The sequence below is a fragment of the Argopecten irradians genome, chromosome 10, assembly GCF_041381155.1.
Source record: "Argopecten irradians isolate NY chromosome 10, Ai_NY, whole genome shotgun sequence".
Taxonomy (NCBI): Eukaryota; Metazoa; Mollusca; class Bivalvia; order Pectinida; family Pectinidae; genus Argopecten; species Argopecten irradians.
Window position 1 is genome coordinate 12,386,504 of NC_091143.1, and position 24,987 is coordinate 12,411,490.

General features: G+C 33.2%; 1 protein-coding gene across 6 annotated transcripts in view; it reads left to right on the plus strand.

The window, feature by feature from the left end:
• LOC138333134 (semaphorin-2A-like) overlaps positions 1-23,363 on the plus strand; it is a 140,608-nt gene extending 117,245 nt beyond the window's left edge. For all 6 annotated transcript variants that reach the window (XM_069281295.1, XM_069281297.1, XM_069281296.1 and 3 more), the window contains 17 exons: positions 3,134-3,248; positions 4,141-4,186; positions 4,964-5,035; positions 5,632-5,745; positions 7,113-7,206; positions 9,546-9,692; positions 10,041-10,162; positions 10,629-10,740; positions 12,984-13,035; positions 13,287-13,437; positions 14,030-14,219; positions 14,789-14,901; positions 15,515-15,675; positions 16,029-16,078; positions 16,532-16,807; positions 17,502-17,590; positions 18,301-23,363. In XM_069281295.1, the coding sequence (XP_069137396.1) occupies positions 3,134-3,248; positions 4,141-4,186; positions 4,964-5,035; positions 5,632-5,745; positions 7,113-7,206; positions 9,546-9,692; positions 10,041-10,162; positions 10,629-10,740; positions 12,984-13,035; positions 13,287-13,437; positions 14,030-14,219; positions 14,789-14,901; positions 15,515-15,675; positions 16,029-16,078; positions 16,532-16,807; positions 17,502-17,590; positions 18,301-18,324 (1,928 nt within the window). In that variant the 3' untranslated portion in view covers positions 18,325-23,363. The remainder of the gene's footprint in view (positions 1-3,133; positions 3,249-4,140; positions 4,187-4,963; positions 5,036-5,631; positions 5,746-7,112; positions 7,207-9,545; positions 9,693-10,040; positions 10,163-10,628; positions 10,741-12,983; positions 13,036-13,286; positions 13,438-14,029; positions 14,220-14,788; positions 14,902-15,514; positions 15,676-16,028; positions 16,079-16,531; positions 16,808-17,501; positions 17,591-18,300) is intronic.
• Positions 23,364-24,987: the final 1,624 nt, after the last annotated feature.

Here is a 24,987-nt window from a genome sequence, read left to right on the forward strand (position 1 = left end):
TCTTATTCTCCCATAAGGATTTTGTCCTGTTGGTCCTAAGGACTGGCTGACCCTGAAATTAACTGGTCCTTACAAAGTTACAATTCATCCTTGTAGCATATATTATAACTAGCAAAGTAATAGTTTTAGTAACAAAATATATCTGCATATCCAGATTAGTATCGGGCGCTCTGAACAAAGTTGAATGGAAACCAGAACATTACGAAAATTTGTTTTGTACAGTTTTAATTTTAACCATTCAACAATTCTACTGCAATTTCTTTTTTTTCTTTTTTTTTTTTTTTATCCTCTATCTCAACCAAAAAGTTGCCGGTCAAAGGACCTGCTACATGGAAAAAATTGTCTGCCAAACTATAAGGTTGCCAGTCATGGGCAGACAGACAGGCGTTAATTTAAATTCGAACACTTGTCTTATTGGCCCTTATTGGGTCAAATTTAGTCTAGTAATATACTGCATACTATCTCATACAATCTTCCTCATACTGGCCCAATAAGTGCAATGTGGGTTTATTTAGGATAAAAGATGTTTTTCTTTTTCGTTTGATACAGTAACTGCATGGAATGGAGGATTTTAGAGTTATATAGCCATGAACTGAGCACAAAATTTTATCAAATGAACAAGTTGGAAAAATTTATTGAAAAAAAAATGGCATGTGCATTTTGTTAGTAAATCCCTACATTTGATGACCCCTGCAGTAGTAGTTGGTAATTTTAACTATGCGGAAGTGTTTCATGACAATCCCAAGAGAAAAATAGAAGGTTCTTATAGAGACACATTCTTAATGGGCTGAATAAGGTGTTATCAACATCTAGTGCACAGTATTACTCAGAAATTTCTCCATGGTTGTGATATACTGGTTGTTCAGTTCATTAGCACCTTGCCCTACAGGTAAAACTGACCTGTCCGTTCCCTACTATATACACGTACGTAGAGGACATTATGATTGATCTGCCACCCACAAGTCTCCTCGGAATTATCTCTCAGATCTTTATTTAACAAAAACAAATTTGTGACTACAAGATCAAGATTAAATATTTATACACCCTCCAAGTTATGTATACGATGTTGACAGTCACACATTTTGTTAAAGAAAAAATGTGTTTTCACACGAATGCTGTGTTTGGCCAAATTATAGATATGTTTATGTTGTGTTCTGCGTGTCCTACCCTATGCCACAGAACTATAAACATCCCGGTGGTAATATTATGTACAAGTTGGTCGTAAACTTTGTGATGATTATACCAGTAATGACCAACTAACACCTCCGAATCCGACACAAACAAGTCCGTTTATTTATGGTCTGTTGCAATAAGTCTATGTTCGTTGCTAATTCTCTTCTCTACCAGAACGCCAAAGTTAATATTGATAAGGAAAACATTTATGTATCCACAGGGTACAATGCACAAAACATATGTTCGAGTGTAATTTGTTAATGCGAGACCAGACCACAGTGCTGTGTGACCCCAGATAACCCTAGAGGTCGAAAAGCTCACATCATGTAACTACTGTGCAAAATGCATGCGTATACATTCTTTAGTGTTTCACACTGTAAGTAAACTTCACAGTGTCACAGGGATACAATTAATTGTTCAGAAAGGTAGATGGGCCATGTAAATCAGGTGAAGATCTGAGCTGCATGGTTCAATGATCATGACCTGCGGAGGTCTGTATTTCTTTGGAAAACTGATAAATGGACTGGTCTTCACTGTTGTGGATTTGTCAAGGGAATTCACATTAGCTGAAGAGTGAGGATGTCAAGGCAACTTGGCTTCAAAAATGATATCAATTGCCACTTTTTTATTGGGTCAACATGACATATGTATAGCAATTAATACTTCATTAAGCTCTGTGGGATGTCTTGATAGGGTACACAGTTTTGATATAATGAAAAAAAAAATTCAATAAGAATAACACAGTTTTAAAATTTTCTATGTTCTATATGAATAGTACTTTAATAAAAACATAACCATAAAAAATGTTTTTAAAAAATGAATAGTCATGAAAAACTCATAAAATGTGCGAAAGGTCAAGTTGATTACATTTCTTTTAATACCTGGGTATGTGATGAAATAAACATCTGTTTATATAAAAAAAGTGATTTCTGTTGGAGTACAAGCGATATATCTTGACTAACTGTAAAGCTGGTGCCTTTAAGTCTGAGAAATAAACAAAGTAATTCTGGGTTATCTCCCCTGCTATTAAAATCAGTAAATTGGAGAATACTGGTTTAAATTAATGTGGCCCAGATTTGATAAGAAATTTGATGTGTATTAAAGTTTGTGAGAAAAGTGTGACTTGTTACATGGTTTTACTGATTAGTCATAACAGCATCGAGCCTCATCGTCATGGTTATAAGGCTGCCCTGACACCAGGTGTCACCCCAGGCAACTTGCCCCACACTTCATAGAGAATCAGGGATGATTAACGGACATGTAACGAACATGTGTCTTAACATGTAAACATATATCTACGTCACATTGTAGGGCAAATTTATATAATTACAGCTGATTGACTTGCCATTCAGAATTATGTAATGGATTGAGTTGTCTCCCTTGGTAATAAAAGAATCTCGATCAATCACTTGATTAAAACTAGGTTACTAATTATATATAATATTAGTGATGTTGATTAGCAACGTTAAACTATAGAAACATGTATACAGGAATATTCTTTCTATTGGTCTGTTCGTTCATTCCTTTCTTCATTTACTTGTTCTCTCATTCATCCTTCTTTTATACAGGCTGTAATGGTGATTTATATGGTAGCATACACCCTTAATGTATTATGTAGTCTGCAAGAGTTTGGTGTATGGGGAATATGTGATGCTAACAAGTTACCCAAACAATTTGTAGATGTTTGAAATTTCCGGTGATACATAAGGGTGACAAGAAGAACTTTAAGCTTAGTTAAGAAAATGTTGACTTACTTTCTCACTGATTTGTTGGGGGTTTAACCAAATTGTACTGACAGTTTTCATACAAAATGGACTGAAGACTTTGTAATAGATAAGAGGTTACCTAGTTCTGCACTTAAACATACCCGTTATTATCGTATTCACTGTAATTAACGCCCCACCACCTATAAGAAAAAATCTATTTAGCAATGAATTTTTTTTTCGTTATGTCATTTCAGATTTGAAAGTGGAGACATCGCAAGAGCTGGTGCCTGGCACAGGAACACCGGAGAAATTATATTACAGATATTTACATATAGACGAAGCTTCAAATTCATTATTTGTAGGAGCTATGTAAGTATTCTTCTGTACATCTCATTCATAGGGAAATACTATCACAATATCTGAATTAGAGTAATAAAGTAATATACATCGGGGGGATTTACATATAAACAGCTCTTATTGTGTCTTCAGTCGGCTATCTAAATTCATTTTGCATGGGTTATCTCACTATTCTTCTGTGAGTCATCAAGGGAAATATTATAATAAAGTAAATGTGTGTATAAGCTAAACAAAATATGCATTAGAAAAATTTGCATACCAATTGCATCTGTACAGTCACTTTTTATTATCAACTTGAATTGAGCAAACAAATATTTTTATTAAAATGATTGAGGACCTGAATCTTGAACTATATTTATAAATGAATGTATGTCACTGAGGGTTAAAAGAGAGTAGAAGTCATTTATCATATTTTTGCTATGTAATGGATCTGTCTGACCCTAGAGAGTATACATTATAGGTTGATATGACATAACGGCTCCAATTACCAGCCGGGTATAATATTTACATATCTCATTAACAAGATAGGATGTTTGCTATTATTTTGAAAATATTTCTAAAAAAAGTTTTAGTTTTACAAAAACAACAATCACTCATACTTCCTTGTTTGGGAATTTTTTAAACAAGATTGCAAGATTTGTTGAACTAGTTTCTTGTTGATTGCATAGGTTTATTACTTTCATTCGACAAGAATCAATTGAAATATAAACAGATTGATAGGTTAATATCACAGATGGGCTGAAAAGAAATGCAGTCACTCGGTGAATCTGTATGTCAGGTACTTTGGTTAGCGTCACAAGAGTTATCTCCCTTACTATCAGAAGCACACGGTACTGCAGAAAGAGTATAAGCTTTGCATTGTATCGCAACTAGTGAATAAACTTGACATTTTCTTCTATTTCAGGAATCATATAATACGCTTGAATGTAGCAAATATATCTAATAAATATGTAAGTATATCACCGTTACATACTTTTTATGTTTGGTTATTTTTAAAGATTTAAGAAAAGGTTTTAAATCATGAGGACGTTTTAAGTAAAATGTCACAAAATATATAAATGTTATTGAAAATTATATTAAATTGCCAATTTGTCGACAATTTCTTCTTCTTTTTTCTTAAAGATGCACCACCGCCGACAGAGCATGAATGATGTTCATCATTTGAACAATAATTAACACATAAAATAATTTATTTCCCCTTTGGTGCATGCGCAATCATTACTTCATTCTATATAAGATATAGTGCCACAGAATTTTTTCGGGATGCAATTGATTATTTTTCATATTTTTAACTTGGTGGTAATGGTGTAAAATAAGTAACTTTTGTAACTGAAGAAAAATACAAAATCGTCTGCTCCTGTTTTTGATAGTGAAAAAAATACCATTTGTCAGCGGTGGAGCATCTTTAAGACAATAAAACATGGTTTGATATTTATAACAAACCTCTGGGGACCAACAAAATAAATTTGCTATAAGCGTTAACAAATATAACAAACATTTGTCTTACTGTAACCTTGATTATGCTATAATCACAAATTTGCAGTAAGCATGTGTGTTATAAACATGCTTTGCTATGTAACTTTTGTAACACTTCATGAAAGCTGTGTCATTATAGACAAAATTCATGAAAATAGAATGTTGTACAGGTGACTTAATAGTACTAAGAGTGTATATCTATCAGGTTGTAGCAGAAAGTGATCTTCATACCTGTTCTTTGTGTTTTTCAGGATCATTACAAGTTAAAAGTAGAACCAGCCCCTTTACAAATAAGTTATTGTAAATATGACGCTAAACCGGAGGTAAGTTGATCTTATAAAACGTAGAATTATGTGATAAATATATAATATATAGTGGTGTTTTTTTTATTCCATAGATTCCATAATGAGATATTTCTTATTCTGCTTCTTCTGAAACTTCTGCTTTAATTCGTAGGTTGTTACGTGCCAATGAGGTTGAATGATTGGTTAAAGTTCTGAAGTGATTTCTCTCTATTTCTGGCTGATGGTTTATAAAATAGAAAGCAGCCATATGATGGGAAAGGGTCCAGGCTTTCATAGCTAATACAAACCTATCTGGCACATAGTTGAATAACCACGTTTGTTACTTTTGACTTGAAATTAAGAAAACAATATAGAATCTTTACACATGTTATTGAATTTGCAGCCAAATTTTATTTTTTCCAAACCTTTGAAAATCTTTGAAACCACAGACTTGTCTAGAATTTAGAATTTTCAGTTTTTACTTACTTCCGATTTCTGTACAGGTTACATAACTCAAAGCTATAAAAGATATAGTCGAAAATGTTTTTCTTCACCAAAGTAACTTATCACTTATAAACATGACATAATGTGTCAATTTCCATTTAATGATAATTTTATTGTTTTTTGTTTGACAGGTCCCAGACTGCCAGAATCATATTAGATTTATAGAACGATATATGACGTCAGATCCTAACCAGATTTATTTCTGTGGGACAGGTGCCATGCAGCCTCTCGGATACACCCTTAATGTAAGACAGCTGCTCCATTTTACTATAGATCTTGTTCTTCATTAACATTCAGTCTTTTAATATTTTGTCTTTAGGAACTAGAAAGAAAAAAATTATAAATTTTTAAATGTTTTGTGAATTTATTTCATTTATACAAAATCATGATTAATTTTTACAGATCTCAAAAGTTTTGATGTCAGAAGTTATTTAGATGTAAGAAAATGTTGGTAACTTTTCATCCAGAAATAATTTAATTAAGCAATAATTTCTAAATTGAATCTTCAGGTTTTAAAAAAATGTCTATGATGAACTCTGAAATTGATTACTATCTGTCTACTATCTGTCTAGCCGACGGGTTTCAGGAACAAAAGTGTAAAGGTTATTACGCCAGTATAAACAGCTATATGCATGATGAGTCTTTGGTATATCTGGTTAAATGTTGTTTTGCCCTCTGACCAGTATTTATATATGTGTGGTTTGTCTGTGCCTATACCATAGTGACCCTTGACCCCTTACCACATGACCTCTACATGACCTCTGCACACAGATATCGGCCAATATGTACCTGTGTGATGTTTTAAATATAAATATACAGGTGTGTCAGTTACTGATACTCGTAAAATGTAAATAAATAATCTCGCACTTATTACGAATTCTAGATATATATCGGCAATATTTGTATCATTTCTAAGGTTTACTTCTGTATGCGACCCTTGAGTATGTAGGGAACAGATCCAGGCCTGGAACTAGTGTACTGACTATATATATATATTGCTGCATCATTTGTGCAGTTTTCGTCAAGGGTTGTGTGTAGAAGTTTGTCTGGAAATGACATCTTATATTGTCTTATTGAAAATACAATACTGTATTATTTTAAGTTAGATTTTAACATATTCCCTATCAAGTAAAAAAAAAAATTTCAATCTACAACATAATTTTCAAGATATTTCATTTAATTAAAGATTTATAGAATATCTGTAAACAGCATTTTGTATTTGAGGTAAATGAGCAATCATGAGATTTTTATGAAATATCACAGTAAAGTGATTAAATAATAGCTTTAGATTTCTTAATTTTTTTTATTGTTTTATGTAAAGTGTTTTGAATCCATGCAGCTCTTTTGATGACCTATTTCATTATCACATTCAAAACAAAGACCTTAAGCTAAAACATATATAAAGGTATGTAATTATTATTCAAATTATAGATAAGTTGCATATTGAACATCATATGTATATGTTACAGACATTGAAATTGTAAGTTGAAATTCCTGTATAATATTAATGGCCCAAGACCTTTAACTAGACCTTCCCCCTAATATGTGTGTTAACTAACTCAGTTTTACATGATCAGTGTGATTTTATAGCCATGTTTCCTTCCCATTTCAGATAGATGTGATGGAGACAAGTGAAAGTGCCGGTATCAGTGCTGAATCTATGTGTCCTAACAATCCATTCCAAAACTCGACATCTCTTTATGTCGGTAAGATCAACATAAAAACATAGTTCAGTCGTGTCCATTTTCATAATGTTGTGTTATCTCCCTTTAGTCTCTATTGTTAGTAACCACCTATTTTAAGATTTCATCTCAAAGGCTGTTTTTAGTGTAAGGTCCGGGTAAGGAAATATGACTTTGGCGATGGGCTGTTCTGATTGGTCAATACTGTCAAATGATACTTATCGGGAATGAAAGTTAATGAAATATCAGTTTAATTTTAAAAAATTAAGATATATATATATGATATTCTCTGTACTACAGTTTTATCATTTCTGTCTGCTAGTAATTATTGACCGATCCAAGGCAGTATAGCTATGCATCATGCTTCCATTCAAAGTCATAGCAAATGCTACATTTGTATTAGTACACACAATACAAAATGCAAAGTCACATTTTGTTTCAATTTTCACTTTTTAAATATCTCGAGTTTCACCAGCTGATTTAGCTGAAACTTACCGGAAATGATATTGACATGGTCTTTATGATCAAAAGTTATTTCTTGGGTTGATCCGAAATCCAATATGGGTGCTGTCTTGAAAACATATTTAAAAGTTCTACAGCTACTGGTGCTGGAAATTTGTATGGATTTAAAGAAAGGACAGGTAGTTATTTTAGACCTAAAAATTAAATTGCCTTGCATATCTAAAATCCATAATGTGCGCCAAAGTCACCATATTGAAAAACTTAATATTTAAAAAAAAAAAAAAAATCTTTTCTTATTCTTTCCTACTCAACTGGTGCCAAAGTTGTCAGATGATTGTTAAGGCCTTTAGCCTCTTGTTTCAAATGAATTACCATGACTCTCATTGACTGGGGTCACGATCATTATTTTAAGTAATTACCAAGGTCAAACATGGAAAATCCTGCAATGGATGTATCACTGGTGAGGTATCTAATTTATGTGTGTTATATAAATACATGTATAGATCACAGGAATAACAATATTATGTTTCATAATTTCCCAGTTACATGTACTTAAAAAATTTGAAATCCTTTTTTAAAGCTTTCCTGTACGTTTACTTTATTGACTTTTCCCCAATTATCATTTTCAAAATATGAAAAATAACAATAAAAGATTTAGTGCCGAAAAAAAAAAAAAAAAAAAGGGACATCATTGCTTACAAAATTCATAATTCATAATACGTTATTGATAGGGAAAAGCTGGAAACTAGCTCAATAACGACCTCATCATTTTTTTGCTTTTCTTTTTGTTTATTATTCACACAAACTCAACGTTATCTGTTTCTCTAATATAAATCCATAGGCTAGCCTCTCTCCTGTACCATATGACCCTGGTCCTCAGTCGATAACACCGAGATGCATGAAAAATCACTGCAAGTTGTCATATCGAGTACCGTGTAAATAACGCTTTAAGAACACTTACAGATGATTATAGTTTAAGGGCTGACTTATTTAAAGTGCCATACATATCAAAATCTTATTTATATTGCATTTAGAATGCTTTGTCATTGTCATCTCGTAAATGATGTCATAAACCAACTTTATTGCGTGCGTTTACTTTCATGGATTTCCATTTTTTTTCAAACTTGCTTTTAAAGTGGAAACGGCGACATTTGATAGTCGCGAAAATATGTTCAATATATGTTATGTTTTACAACGTCTGAACATAGTTCCTTCTCATATGCTATGTGTGGTCTTAATTCTTCACAATTCAATCTCACTTGTAAAGAACATTTCCGTACAACGTCGTCATTTGAAGCGTCGCCTCTGATACAACAGTGTAATGATTTCATATATATAAAGAGTCCCCAGGAAATATGAAATTACCCGGGATAAGTTTGAAGTTACTTTGAATTTACATTATATTTTTATGCTATGGAATATAAGATCCGGGTAAGGAAATATGACTTTGGAGTAATAGCTGTTCAGTAATAATGAAATACTCCCAGAAGGAAATAACTCTTTATTAGAAAAAAAATATTGACATTGGTATATAAAACTTTGAAGGTATGGTAACAAAATTTAAGCTTATAAATCAACAGTAGGAAAATTATCACAAAGAAATATTCTATTAGAGAAGGGAATGATAAAGTTAATAGAAATTTTAAAGGATATTTGAAGTTATCTGATGTTTGGACTATGTGTGTAATTTCATAAACAAATGTTCCATCTTTGCATATTACAGAGATAGGCTCTTGCGGGTTGGTATCGATTGTAATATTGTGTGCGCAATTCAATTAGTTACGTCCAAAAAGTATGGAGTTACATTTGCAACACATGATGTCACAATCAACCTACCCACAAGTGCAGATAATTCTGTAATATGCAAATATAAAATGGTTCGCAATACATTTCTCTTACAGAAAGTGGAAACCCCGGTAATGTGTCTGCGCTGTACTCAGGGACAAGTGCGTCAGGACAACCATTTATCTACAGGCCTCGGCTCCAGGACAATGGGGTGGAGTCCAGTAGTTTCATGAAAACAGTCGACGATGATAACTGGATTAACAGTAAGAGTTATCTCCCTTTAAGTATGGTGCCATGCTGTTTCACTGCTAGTTTCGGGGATATTTGTCAATAAGCCATGGATATTGATGTAAAATTTAATGTACAAATTTCATATGCTTATTATATATAGATTTCATATTTATATTATATGGTTGTCTATTAGCTATTGTAGTTATCTATAAACAAGTAGGAATTATATTTATCACATAACTGTCCGGTTCAGCCATGTCATGAATAGACAGAACCATCATGTCTGAGCCGGGTATATCCAACAGCTTTTCACATGATTATGTAAACTAGTTTGATATTAGACTGACAACCATTTCTATAGCCATGTGTTGTGGTTACAGAGGGACAGTTTGTCGGCTCCTTTGACATGGGAGACAGCGTCTACATCTTCTTTAGGGAAGTAGCATTGGAATTCACCAACTGTGAGAAACGCGTCTTCTCCCGCGTGGCAAAGATCTGTAAGGTAATGGGCCTTCATTATACTGCATTTTAGGACAACAAACTAATCTGATTCCTTAAAGATTTCAATTAAATTATGTTTATAAATTCATGTTAACAGCTCCACAAGAAAATAGAGGGGTATAAATAGTGCTCCTATATCCATCCTGTTCATCAAGAGTACTTCTAATTTACATAAACTGATTTATGCAATGTCTAGAACTTTAAAGCTTTTAGTTTGATAAGAAGTATTCAAGTATGTAATGCACTGCATGGTTATTTTTCTAAACAAGTTAAAGTCCATGCTACAGAACGAAAAACAAAAACTTTTGTGTTGAAGAAATATCCTCTTAATTGTGCCTGTATAGTAACTGCCTGCTTTATTTAGCTCTGAGTACAAATCAAACTATCTGGTACATCTACAAGAAAATTAATACATTTACCTGCTTCAAAATGGTTTAATAATCAAGTCTGTCCTTCTGTTGATATAGAGAGACCAGGGAGGAGCCAGGAGTATCCTGAGAAACAGATGGACATCCTTCCAGAAGGCCAGACTCAACTGTTCCATTCCCGGAGACTTCCCTTCCTATTTTGATGAAATCCGTAAGTGTCTTCATATAACTAATCTTTTCACACAAGGACAGGCCACAATGGTAGAGAGATCAAATATATCCAACATTCTGTCACTAGATTTACACACGAGTTCTGGGACATGGTTTTCAAATGGTTTTAAAAGATGTCCAGCATTCTACAAATTGTTCCTCTCCTGTCTGGGCCGCTGTGGCAAAGAAAGTGGTTAAGGTGTCTAGAGTTCTGTTGATAAACCTCTAGCTCTGAAGCCTAATTTGGGCAGTTGTCAGGTATGGCCATGGAGATGCTGGTCTGTTTGCAATCATTTCCAATTTCAACTCCACTAGAAAATCTTGCACCGCCTAAAATGACCAGACCTGTTTAAGATGATCCACCGCTGACAAAAGGTATTTTTTCAATGTCAGAAACAGGAACAGACGAATTATCACCATTGAAAAGTTTGAGCTTCTCATCTTACTTCAAGATAAAAATATTCAAAATAATTATTTGCATTCCGCAAAAATTCCATGTCACTATATCCTATATGGAATGAAGTACTGATTGCGCATACTATGATACACGAAAAACAAATAAAATATCTTATTTTATTTTTTTGATGCTGTGAAACAGCATTCTTAGGTATGCTCGGCGAGCCTGTGCACATCAAAACAATGAAACAACTCTGCGATGAAAATTATAGGTTATTTTGTTCATTTCACATAATACTTGATGTTATGAAAAAAATGAAACCCCAATGTTTAAAACCACAGACATTGAATTTGTACATATATATACACCTTAGATGGAGAGTTTTAAGTGTTCAGTTGGGACTCTATGATATTTGTCTTCCTCTGCGGCAAACTTTCGGTGGATTTTGGATTGTGTATGTTTATTTAAATTTTACGTAATTCATGCTACTCATCTGTTATTGTGATCAAATGTTAGGAAGGTAACTGCAAAAGAAAGTTCTTATAACACTTATAAAGTTTTTTTGTGTTGGTTGTATTGACGAACTATATCTGATGATATTATTGCGCAGTAAAAGTTAATGGGTTTATAAGTACGTGTTTCCTCCCTTGATATGTCACTGGGAGTTGTGTCTTTTGTTAATGGACAACTGTGGTATATTGAAAGGGGAAAAGCACAAAATTTATCAACATAAACTTACAAAATATAATGATAATACAGATCTATATATGTACGTATATTGCTGTGTAATATACGGTAGCCTTACCAAGACTTGCTAAAGTCTGATGCATTGCATGAAGTTTTCTTGATGTTAGCATTCTTATGAATTTAAAAGAAATTTGAGTGTTATAAGTAACCAAATATTGTACCTTTTACTTGGCAAAAGTATCTTACCATGTTTTATTATAAGTCAAATGTCGGCTAAGCAAAACCCATGATGAAATGTTCTGCACGATAATATCTCGCCAACCAGTTACTGTTTATATAGGCTTACGAAGACTTGCTAAAGTCCGATACATTACATGAAGTTTTCTTGATTTTATAATTAATGGCTAGTGTTCTTGTGAATTTAAAAGAAATTTGAGTGATATATGTAATGAAATATTGTACCTTTTGTTTGGCAAAAGTATCTGGCCATGATTTATTAGTCAAAAGTCGTCAAAGCAACACATGTTAGTTTTCTAAAAGGGAAACTAAAACATATCCGGAAATGGTAATATTTTTAATGTTATATTTTACCAAAAATTTAATAATATACGGATATGTATACTTATTTATTTATTTTTTGTCTTGAAATTGATGAAATTGATAATTTAGTAATTGATAAAGAATTATAAAAAATGATACTCAGATTCTGAACGATTTCATTGGTGTTGAAATTGTTATTTCAGAAATAATTTAGATATAAAATCTATTACAGTTATTTCAGGAAAATGAGTTATTCAACTTATTGTTCTTGAAAAACTTTAAATATCATAAAATAAATACGGTATACCGTAAATATATTTTGTTAAAACTCCGAAATTCAACACTGCACACTTAGTATACTAAATTCAATATTTAAATGAAAAACCAATTTCTTTATTCCTTTGTTTGAGTCCTTCATTCACAGCATCTATGAGTGGCCTTGGCACTTTGATTTTATGTTAATTAGACATATGTATGCACAATTAAACACCAATTATTGTTACAATGATGAGTATCGTTTATGCTCTGTCAGCAGTGGAGCATCTTTATTTTTAGTCTATATAAACTGTGACAGAATCTAAAAAATACATAATGATGTTTTGGTTTGTTGTTTTTTGCAGAGGATGTTGAGAGGGTTGGTGATATATTCTATGGTCTCTTTACAACAAACGTGTAAGTATACACTTTATGATTGCCAGCTTTTACATTCTTGTTTCACTTTAATGTCTGTTTGCAACAGCCACAAGAAAATTTGAACATATCCATTGATAGATTATATCTCAGAAACACATCTTGTACACACATAGATGTCTGAAGAATGATGTATAGACGTAACTCTACTCTAAATTAGTCTAAATTGCTATGCTGTGTTAATACTATATTTCTGTTCCTTATCACTATCACTGAGCATGTTTTTGTTACAGGAATGGTATATCAGCGTCTGCTATCTGTGCCTACAATGTCAGCGATATACTCAAGTCTTACAGAGGAAAGTTTAAGTCTCAGGCTAATGCTAACTCCAACTGGCTACCAGCCGACAATGAACCCGACAACTGGCCCAACAGACCGCCAAATGTAGGTACACACGGCAGTTACGGTGGGACTGTTTAAAAGCTCTGTCTACCTTGATGATTTATTATTCAGTGTTTGCATATTACAGGGTTATCTGGTACATGGTAAAAAATTGTGACTTTATCATTTCATGAGTGAAAATCTTGTAGTTTTCGCCAAAACATATGAAGTTAAGCTCAAGAAGTTCTGATGTACCAATCAATAGCTACCGCTAACTACAGATGACTATGTGAATAAGGAATAGTACAATGTTATGATACATGACAGAGAAAGTCAAAAACTCGGGAGCACACAATAGCTCTAGGTATACCAGGAATATTTAGTGGTTGGCATAATGATCTCATAAGGATCCCTTTGTGATTTGAGACTATGATGTGAGACCACTTGGCATTTTTTATGATTCTTCATAAGCATTATGGTACAGTTGTCGATACCTAATTCTCATTTGACAAATTTGACATGGCAAAACTTTTACTTTGCAATAAAATGCTTACAATTTGTATTTTAAATCAGTCTTTTCCCCCAATTTCAGTGTTGCAATGAAAGGCTTAGAATGAATTTGTCTTATCCAGTATGTATTTTCCCAATATTTCAGTGTAACAATAACTCCAAGGACTTATCGGATGCTATCCTCTCATTTATTCGGCTGAACCCTCTGATGGATGATGCTGTCCAACATCTAAACGGAAAACCAATATTTTACGAGATGGGCACTCAGATGCACCAGTTAGAGGTAGCACACGACATCAATAGTGAAAATGAGGTCGTCTTCTTCGCATCCACAAGTAAGTCCATAATTTCATCAGAACTTACGAGTCCTAATAAGAAATAGATTTAGACTTTCAGTGTTATTTTCCCTTTGTTTTATCTGTAATTTTACTGAATTGCAGCCATGAAACATAAGATATATTGTATCCTTTTGTAATAGATTCCATCTTTGGATGCTACAGGGCAATATGGTCTTTTTTGAGAATGTCAGAACTATACAAGATCAGTGTCTTCATCAATTATGGACCTTTGTTGAGATTAATATGATGTTATACTAACCTGGTGGGAATGGATGTTGATAGCAGGGGCTAAAATTACACTATGGTTCAACCATTGAAATTTCGCAACATCACTGCTTAATAATTTGATATTCATATTTAACTTTTATCATATTTAACTCACTGGTATGTATCTACGCATGCAGGATTTAAGGATAATCTAAATATGATTATCTTAACCTATTAACCCCTGAAATTTCATAATGGACTGGTCTAGTCTTGTATTTCAAAGAGTGTAAATGTGTTTTCATGGGTAATTGAATTAAATATTAGGTTCATTAGCTTAATTCTTGTGTTTGATTTTACAGGTAAAGGCCAGATTTACAAAATATTCTTGGAGCATGGCTCTAAACAGGGTATTGTCTCCAGTGTCTACAATCTGTTTACTATTCCTGAAGCAATCTGGTCGATGAAACTTAAGGTAAGTTTAAAGTTAGACATCTTATTTTTACCAGTTGCCTGATAATTTCATCTGATTATGAGTATTCTGGACTATTGATGTCCAGATTATCGGATGTCCACTGTACTCCCTATGGAATGAATTCTCAGAAAAACAATGCTAATTAAGAATTGCTTAAAAAACAGTCTAAATGAGACTTCATGTACCGTAACAGCCATAATTAACACCTAGAACACTTAAATAACTGTAATAAAGGGGGGGGGGGGGGCTTTTAGTGAACCAAAGTGTATGTTGTAGACAGAAAAAGTCAGCCATATTTTAAATCTTCCTGTACTCATGACACATTAATCTGTTACAGTAAACATGCACATGCCTTTTAACCTTGAGACACATTACTATGTCATGTAAAAGACTTGCAAGTTCATGTAATATGTAATATAGGATACATTAGAGGCATCGCATGTTGTAAATAGGGTTATTTCCTTGGGATGGGGGCATTTATACAACTTCAACAATTCTCCAGAAAAGGGGAGGAGCACCAACTATGGCGAATACGGTATATGAGATTTAATTCAGTTTAATCTCAATTGTATTATGTCAACCCAATATATAAATTTACACGATTGGTTTCCAGGGAGAGAGTATTTATGTAGGATCTGATACCGCAGTAAAGCAGGTCCATATCGATACTTGTGACAAGTATGATAAGACAGACACCTGTGCCCATGATCCTTACTGTGCCTGGAAAATTGTACCCGGAGAATGTGTGAGAATGGAACGCAGATTCTTTACAGAGTAAGTAATTATCTCCCTTGACAAAAATATACAGTCAAGAATGGAATGAAAATTCTTTATAGACTAAGTAGTAAAAGTCATTATTTCTAACTTAAGTAATTTATTTATTAACTATCTGAAATCAGATATTATATATTTTATTGTACAAGTATTATAGCTAAAGATGCCTCACTGAAAGTTATGATGAGGATGCAAATCTGTCAGTTTTAATCAGTAACATTTCAACTAAATACAATACCCACTAAGTTGTAAGAAATGGCTAGAACCTTTATTCTGCATCCTACAATTCTATTTTGTTTCTGTGAATTATGAGTTATTTACAAAATTGTTAAGATGTATATTTTTCCTTTCAGTCCAAATTATTATACATACAAGAACATTGACGACTACACACCAGAAACACGTAAGTTTGAATCTCCTTATTCTGATAAAATGGCAAAAAATTCTTTTTAAACGATCTAAAACTATTAATGTATGTCTTGTCTGTGATATATGAAAATATTTGTATCTGAAACTTATTGTTTTTCATCTTCTCAAAATAAAATTTAAACTTTCAAGCATTACTTTATGATTTCAAATTAAAAAAACAAAAAACAAATAAAAGAGTGCTTTACAAATTGCATAGTAAAATATCAAGCATTCCTCAGGGGCCCATCCCTAATAAAAATATACCCATCCAATCATGTTTATTAGCATAAAGTCAATTTTTAATTTTGGAAATGATGTCCTTGGGTGAATGAGTTAAGATAACTCATTCACCCCTGTTGACTCATTTGAGATCTTCTAATGTAAAGACTGGAACGTTTCATTGTTAATTTTCAGGGGTGATTGTGCTAAAACTTGTTTAATGTTACAGGTATGGAGGATAAAATGAGAAACAAAGGGAGTTCTATAGCTCTGGACATTTCATACATGAAATGTACAATACAGAGGACAGTCCAGTGGCACTACCGCCGGACGGTGGATGCAGAATCTTCCAGTATTACGTTCGGAGGTAGTGGGGATCACTTCCATATCGACCCTAAAGGATCTCTCATCATCACAAATATACAGGCTGATCATCAGGGAATATACACAGCTACTGACGAGATGGGAAATATTCTCTCACAGTATAATCTTACTGTTTTAAAAAGTGAGTTTACTACTTGTAATGTCAGTTTATTTTCTTAATTCATTTAAATTATATGTATGAGATGAGATATCTTTCAACAGGTCGATGCAGTGATTGCAACACAAAGTTTAAGATGTCCCAACATGTTACCACAAGCCATCCACCTCTGGGTTTTAAGTTTGAATTCCATGTGGGGCAGTTGTCAGGTACTGACTGCTGGTCGGTGATTTTTCTCCTTGTACTCCTTCATCATCAAACCTGGCATGTCGTTATGTGACCCTGGCTGTTAATAGAAAGTTAAAATAATCAAACCGAAACAAAGTTTGCAACAAATGATTCTTAACTGATGTCTAGTTACCAGTGTCAAACTAAGGAGAAAGTTAAGACATGGCTGACTAAATAGGAGCATCATGACATTTCATTCTGGATGTGAACACACTACCTGTAACTTAGCATGCGTACCCTTACTCTAGTGGGACCATAACAACTCTAGAATAGTATGGTAGGGGAGATAACTGCAAAAACACCATCAATTTTTTTATTGGAAAGATTTAATTCTCTTAGTCTTAATGTATTGGTACTAATATTGTTGCAAGTTAGATATTTCTTTGTTAGAAAAAAATATTGATATATTTTATAGGTCTTTATCCCAGTATGGTGAGAGTTTCTCGTCAATGATCTGTATTTTAGTAAATGATTTTTCTTTGATCTTCAGCCAATGACGACATAGAGACAGCATGGATACGGAAGTTTGAAGAGTGGTGTGATGAGTTTGAGAAACAGAAAAAGATCAGAGCATTATGGGTAAGAAAAACAACATCTGTTTACATAGATAAAGATCAGAAGAATAAAGCTTTATAGTATCAATTCTTTATTAGAACACAGTAAAGATGACAGGACAGTTTTTGCACTAGAAACATATTCCTCAATTATAGTTGTACAAAATGTACTACTTAAAGCCAAACCTCGATATATCGAAGTTCAAGGGACCAACAGAAAAATATGCAAGCTGTCATAATTCATTATTCCTATTGTCCGGCAAAGGGCCGTCGTAAGACAGGTGTGACAGCATGCTGCAGGGCAGGTACAGGTAAATTATTTATTTGAACAATCAAGTGTCAAATACCTATGATTCTAGAACAAATGGCCCATGAAAAAAGTTTGATACATGGAAAACTTTGATTCATAAAACTTAAATTCATGTATGGGTTTGTTGGTAATGTTACATAGCGAAGAAATTCGGGACCAAGCAAAAAGTTTGATACAGCCAGAAACTGGATTCATTGGGGTTCGAATCATCGAGGTTTGACTGTATATACATGTACTACATCCATAGAAACAAATTATTTGAGGGATAATCAAGGCCTATATATATACATAATATATGTTAAAAAGTTTACTTATAATTTTAGCTTATTTCATGATATATATATATATCTTTTGCATCTTATAACAGTTTTCATACATAAACTGTTATACAGGTAGATAAATTTATGCTATATTTGTTCTTTCAGGAAAACACATGCACAGGTTCCTAGTTGGGACCATTTAAAACCAAGACAATCTAATCAGGATGACAACTGGAATAGAAGAAGAGAAACTTAAAACAGAAGCCATCTACTCTTACAATGTCATATGATCTTCCAGCATTGGTACAACAACCCATCAAACAGAACACACAGACAAATTATTTTATTCTTTACATACACACTGTACAATTTTTTTTTCTTTAAAAAAAAAAAAATTTTATTGCCTAGGTTAACACTATTCAAAGATAATTTGGAAAAGAAACAATATGCTCTCTTTCTATTTTGATTTGTAAAATTTAACGTATATATAAAAAATACAAAATTTTTGAGAGAGAGAGAGAAAGAGAGAGAAAGAAATGAAAAAAGTAATGTGATCTATATGTTACCAAAGGAAGATCGGTTAGTGACAGAAGTAAATATGGCTGATGGAACATGGCTGACAACTCCGATGTTCCAGGTATCGATCCCCTCCGGCCCAGACATTTTACATTTACACACAAGGGCCGGAGTTTTATTTCTCTCATTTTGAAGTCGCTGTACAGATTATCTTGTGAGCAGATGCAGTTTTGAAAGGAAGCTTCGATTTGAGGCGCTGTGATTGGATGATCTGCTTAATAGGGACGCTAAACATAGTGCTAAGTAGTAGATATAATGCCTTGTCAGGCATTCCATAGCTTACAGTTAAACCTAAATCTGTAAAAGCATACAGCACACACCACCATTGTGGAACTGAATACTGGTATGTGTTGTGTAAGCTACAGAATTTATCGTTGAATCCTGCTTCAACTGCTGAAGTAATGTGCTGTAACACAGTGACAAGATATTGAATTTTATTAGCATTGATACGTGATTCTGGTTAAAGATGTGGCAATGAAACTTTAGTGTAGCTGCTTCTAGTTGAGCAGCACAGTAAAAAGCTTAAAAAATATCCACGAAAGCCAGGCATATACTGCTGTAGATTGTTACAGATTCTGGCAGAGTCAAGGACATTTATGAATTCTCGCTGAATCAAGGACATTTTAGGGTATAACCTTCTTCCCGCCACAGCAGCTGATCGTCAGTTCATAGATGGTATAGAAACATTTGGGTATTTCAGGAAGAGATACTCTAGTGTGTATATGTGCCAGGTAAATGACATGGAAATATTACACCAATGGACACTGAAAGTGCAGCATGTGTGTGATACAGCTATATAATGATCATCAAAATTTGTGCTATAATTCTGTAGGTTTCTCCTGGACATTCCACTGTAGTTATAGAGAATCCTCATTCATCATCGAAATTATTCATTGTTTTGTTGAGTGTCTGGATGAGTGTTTACATGTTAGAATACCAGGTATGTAGAGATCTAATATCTCCCCTGTACATATCCATGTAAGTATCTGTATATAGCACCAAGGTGTAAATATCCTCCATCATGGAATTGGAAAAAATCAAAATCAAAAATATGTGTATTGTATGGATTATTTAATGTTATTGCAATTGCTATGGTATCGTGTATTTATGTTTTTCTTGACAATAAGAGATCTTACGATATGTAGTTTGTTATTTACGTTATACTTAGCCAATAGCTGTTAAAATAATTGGTCACGACTTTCATTTTACTGTACTGCAGGATGCAGTTTAATCTCTTGTACCAGATAAATTTAGCCGGATTATGTTTGTCTATTGATGAACAGTAAGAGTTTACTTTTTTGGCGATATACACAGAAGTTAAGCTAACAGTAGTCTTTTATTTTACAAGGTCATCTGCTCTAGTGAACTGAAATTACTTGTTATTTCTTTTTTTTTAAGGGAAAATTGTGATATTTTCTCAAAAATAATTTCAACAAACAAACAAAAAACCTAATAGCTGCTGCCCATTGGTGACAAGATTGGTTAACTCCACAAGCAACACAAAAAAAATAATGATTCATTTACTTATCCTGTTACTTACCTTCCTATTGCTCCTCGCCATTTCTGTTCTATTAGAGTTATTTCCCTTTGTTTCACTCTATCAGTTCTGACAGAGTGAAACGAAGGGAAGTAACTCTTGCCACCTGAATATATAGGCTGACAACCATCAAATACATGATCTTGGCGATACATCATTAGTGCATTCAAGATACAAGAATATTTATTGAATGTTACATATTGATAACAAGATAACATTAGCATTGTAGTGCTATTATTAAGACAAACATATACATATGTATATACATCTGTATTTCTATACAGGATAATGAAGACATACATGTATGTATATACATCTGTATTTCTACACAGGATAATGAAGACATACATGTATGTATATACATCTGTATTTCTATACAGGATAATGAAGACATACATGTATGTATATACATCTGTATTTCTATACAGGATAATGAAGACATACATGTATGTATATACATCTGTATTTCTATACAGGATAATGAAGACATACATGTATGTATATACATCTGTATTTCTATACAGGATAATGAAGACATACATGTATGTAATAATATGTATATACATCTGTATTTCTATACAGGATAATGAAGACATACATGTATGTATATACATCTGTATTTCTACACAGGATAATGAAGACATACATGTATGTATATACATCTGTATTTCTACACAGGATAATGAAGACTTTGAAAAATTCATATTTTCTCCAAATTAAACAATGCCATAATTTATATACGCCATTCAAAAGTATTAACTTGTTTTCCTTTGTATGCGTAAGTATGATAGCCATCCATTATATTTCTGTAAATTTTTCATTTATTTTGACATTTCCCAGAATTTATCCAGGATTAATGTGTATTTCTGTATGCATAAATGTGTTTCAAATTTAGGTTTTGTGATTTGTAAAACTGTTGATCCTAATTAAAAATAGTGTGTATTGTAAATTCTACCTCTTAGCTGTTGAGGTCCCCCCCCCCCCCCTTCAAGTATCCCTAACCCCTCAACCTTATCACTGGTCGTAAACAAAATAATAGATATAATAGATATATATTTCTCTGTTACAACATGATCCCATGTAAACAATTTGATGATTGTGTAAAAATGCTTAAAGAAATTTCATGAAGCTGTGTTTGCATTGCATATCAATCATATAAAAATCAATGACTGACAAGACTGCATTAAGTTTTGTAAAGATTACAAAACTTATTTCAGTGTGAAATTTCGGATCACCAGGTTGAAGCCATTCCGTTGTGAAACATTTTGTCAGGCAATTGCTGTAGGTCGGCAGTTTTTCTCTTGGTACTTTAACAACCCAAAAACTTTAACAACCCTGAATATTCATCAGATATATAAGACAAAATCAAACATAATTTTGGCCTAATGGGTCAGTTGTGCGAGACACTGACAGTAGTTCGGTGGTTATTCTTTCGGACTCCGGCTTTCTTCCACCTCTGATATTAGCCTGGTCCTTGAAATGAGCCAAGCTGTTAATAGGGCATAAAACAAAACAAATAAGCAAACTTTAGTGTTTCTAGACGATGTAACTAGAGTTAAGTCCCTTGGTTGGTGACAGGTTTTGAGGGGTCAATAAGGGTACATAGATCTAGTCAAATTTGTACCTCCAAAAGAGCTTCCTTTTATAAGATTTTCATTTAAAAAATATTTTAATTGTTAAATGATTAATTGTTAAGCAATTTATGAAAATTGTTTGAAATTTTCGTGATAAAAAACCCACACATTTCATTTTGCATTGTTGACAAAGATCAAAACTATCCAATGATATACTACAGAATGCTTGGTTTCATGAACAGTAAATAATGTGAGCCAGTCATGTTAGCTTTGACAACTATGGGCCCTAACAACTTGTATTTTAGCTTCCTTATCTGACCATTGTTATGGAAATAACATGTACAATTGTTATGGATAGAACAAATACATGTTAAGGAAGTCTTAATGCATCAACACTCAACATATTCTCCCCTGAAAATCCATTTGAACTCTCCCATTTCAAGGACTGGAACAGTTCATAATAAGATTTCAGGAGTGAAGGGGTGTAAGTGCGCTATTGTTTTACATTTAAAGTGAACAGTCGCGCAAGGATGGCTAAAGTCGGTAAAAATGGTGTGTATGTATCCAGTATAATTTCTTATGGAATAGAAAAATAAACTTTCTCGTCAAAATCTGTCTGCGTACGTAAAAATTAATTTAAAGTATACGAATGCTAAAACGTCATCCCGGCTGACTATGTCCGTGGTTTCATTTCCACGCAGCCTCGCTTTCAATGCTTTCAACTTTTCTTTATTTCAATGGTCAGAACTGGGAAACTAAGCCGAACTTGACCGTCGTATTAATATGTGAGAACTTTTGGAAGGCCAATGAACGCATTTAGACTGGTTTTCTTTGCCCGACTATTCACTTTAATTTGTTATGTACTTTATCAATATTGAAACATTTGTTTATACTTCATGGTCAACAAAACTATTAGTTATCGTGATGTTAAAATTTTTAAAATTAAGATTTGTAAGACTGATGTTGGTTGGTATAGAACAGTCTTGTTTGGGCTAGATGAGTGTTGTCTTCAATGTTTGAAGAAGCGAAATCCTCATCAAGATTTTCCTATCCTTATCCATGCATCTTTTATCAAGATTTCCCTGTGTATATTTCTCTGTTGTTCCATATCCATCATATTTCTTTATATTCAAAACAGGGTATATCACTGTCATTGTATTTCTAGATCAATGGCATTCATTGCATCATAATTGTCATATGGATATGGTCAATATGGATATGGATAGCGGTTCTTTGTGTTTCTGATACAGAAGTATATTTGTTGCATTAATATGTTATTTCTGTATTGTTTATGTATAGGCATTTGACTCTATAGACATCCCTATATATATATATGTGTGTGTAATACTGTGACACAATATTACACATATGTAGGGGTGTCCAAATATCTATAGAACCATAAGCCTGTGGTTTATGTACCTGTGTTCAACAAATCCAAGGTAACAGTGTCATCTCGATATAAAGTATTTTTATTTATTGATATCATTGTAAGATAAAATATGTGTTTATTGTGCATTGATATTAAATTACTAAATTCTGAACTGGTGTTCTTCATTTCTCTTTGTTTCATTTTTATTTGTTTGTCATCCAATCATTAACTTACATTGGCCATTTAAAAAGGTTGGAGAATAAAAGTGTTAGCCATCCCAGAATATGTATCTCAACCGAAGAAAAACATGATTTGCCAGTACAATTTTTTCTTCAATTCTAAATTCTTAGTTGTTGTTTTTCATCATTAGTTCACAAAACGTGGTTAATATAATCTTCAAAATGGTCTTTCAAGAAGATGGGGATACCGTTCAAACCAACAAGAGATATGTTCTAAATAAAGAAAAAGACTTACCCTGTACAAAGATAATGCCACTCTAAATTTAAGAGGGTGCCATGTCGCTGGACATCATTCATCAGAAATACATCTGTCCAGTATTTTACCAAGTAGAATCCAGGATACTACTACCATGCTCATTTGATGTTTGTTGTAGTGAAAATTATTTTTACAAGTATACAAACAGACCATAAAACTTATGCATGATGTTAAGGGCCCAAAACCCAATTTATTGAAAATTGCCTTGTCTTGGATTGATCCTGAAAGCTGATATAGATACCGTTAACATGCACGGTTACGTGTTTTCAATCCACGTTGTAAACCGCACATTTACGAGTGGAAATAACATATTGTACTCTCCTGGGAAGTGACTTCTTCGTATGACAACTGTTTTCACTTACCATGAGGAACTTCTGCTTAGTCTTGCATTTTGAATAGGGAAACAAAAAAACCACAATCCTCTTTAAAAAAAATCCAATATACCGGTACGTGCATGCTTCCTTTGGCGAGTTTGCATCGGAGATAACCTTTCTTGGTCATTTACCTTCTCAAATCACAGACAGTATGTAAAACAGTTTTCGTAAAGGAAATGCTTATGACAACGTCATATTTACTACGTATGTCAGAGTGAATAGCAGTGGGATATGATACCTCAGGAGTTCACCTTTCTCAATGATGCGAGCAACTTTGTGTGTTTGGTCATTGTAGGTCAACTTCGCGCGTCCGTCAGATTCGCAAGGATGGTAAAGATAGTTGGAGATAATGTTGAAAATGTTTAATGAAGTATGTGGTTGACCCAAAGAAACAAATTGTCGCCACTGTTTTCCATTGATTTTTACGATAGAAGTCGTCGATACCGATTTAGTAGATATCTAGAATGTACTTGTACTTTCCTAAGATTCTCCTAACAAATCTTGTATTTCGCTCATAATTCTCCTCTGTGATTTCTAGAGTAACTCAGTAAAATTCAATATGAATGCAGACTGTTTCAGCTACATTCTGACTTATGCTGTATTCCAAAATGGAAAGAAAGCAAATTCAATGTGAAAACTGATGCCTAAATGAAGCAGAATTGTTACAGAACATGAAATTATGTGTTTGTTTATTTTGCAAAGAATTTCATCTTAAAAACCAGATATTGAATTTATTCACATATGTCGCGCGTATACCTCCCTTATTGGAGACCAAAATCCCTTAAAATGGTTATCAATCTCCCTTACTACCCCTAGAAAAATATGGCATGTATGAGAGTTGACTAACGGTTACCATGCCCTGCAAGTAGTCGTTGTGTATCGTACCAGAAACTAGATACTGGTCTTCCTTTATAAAATGGTGTAGGG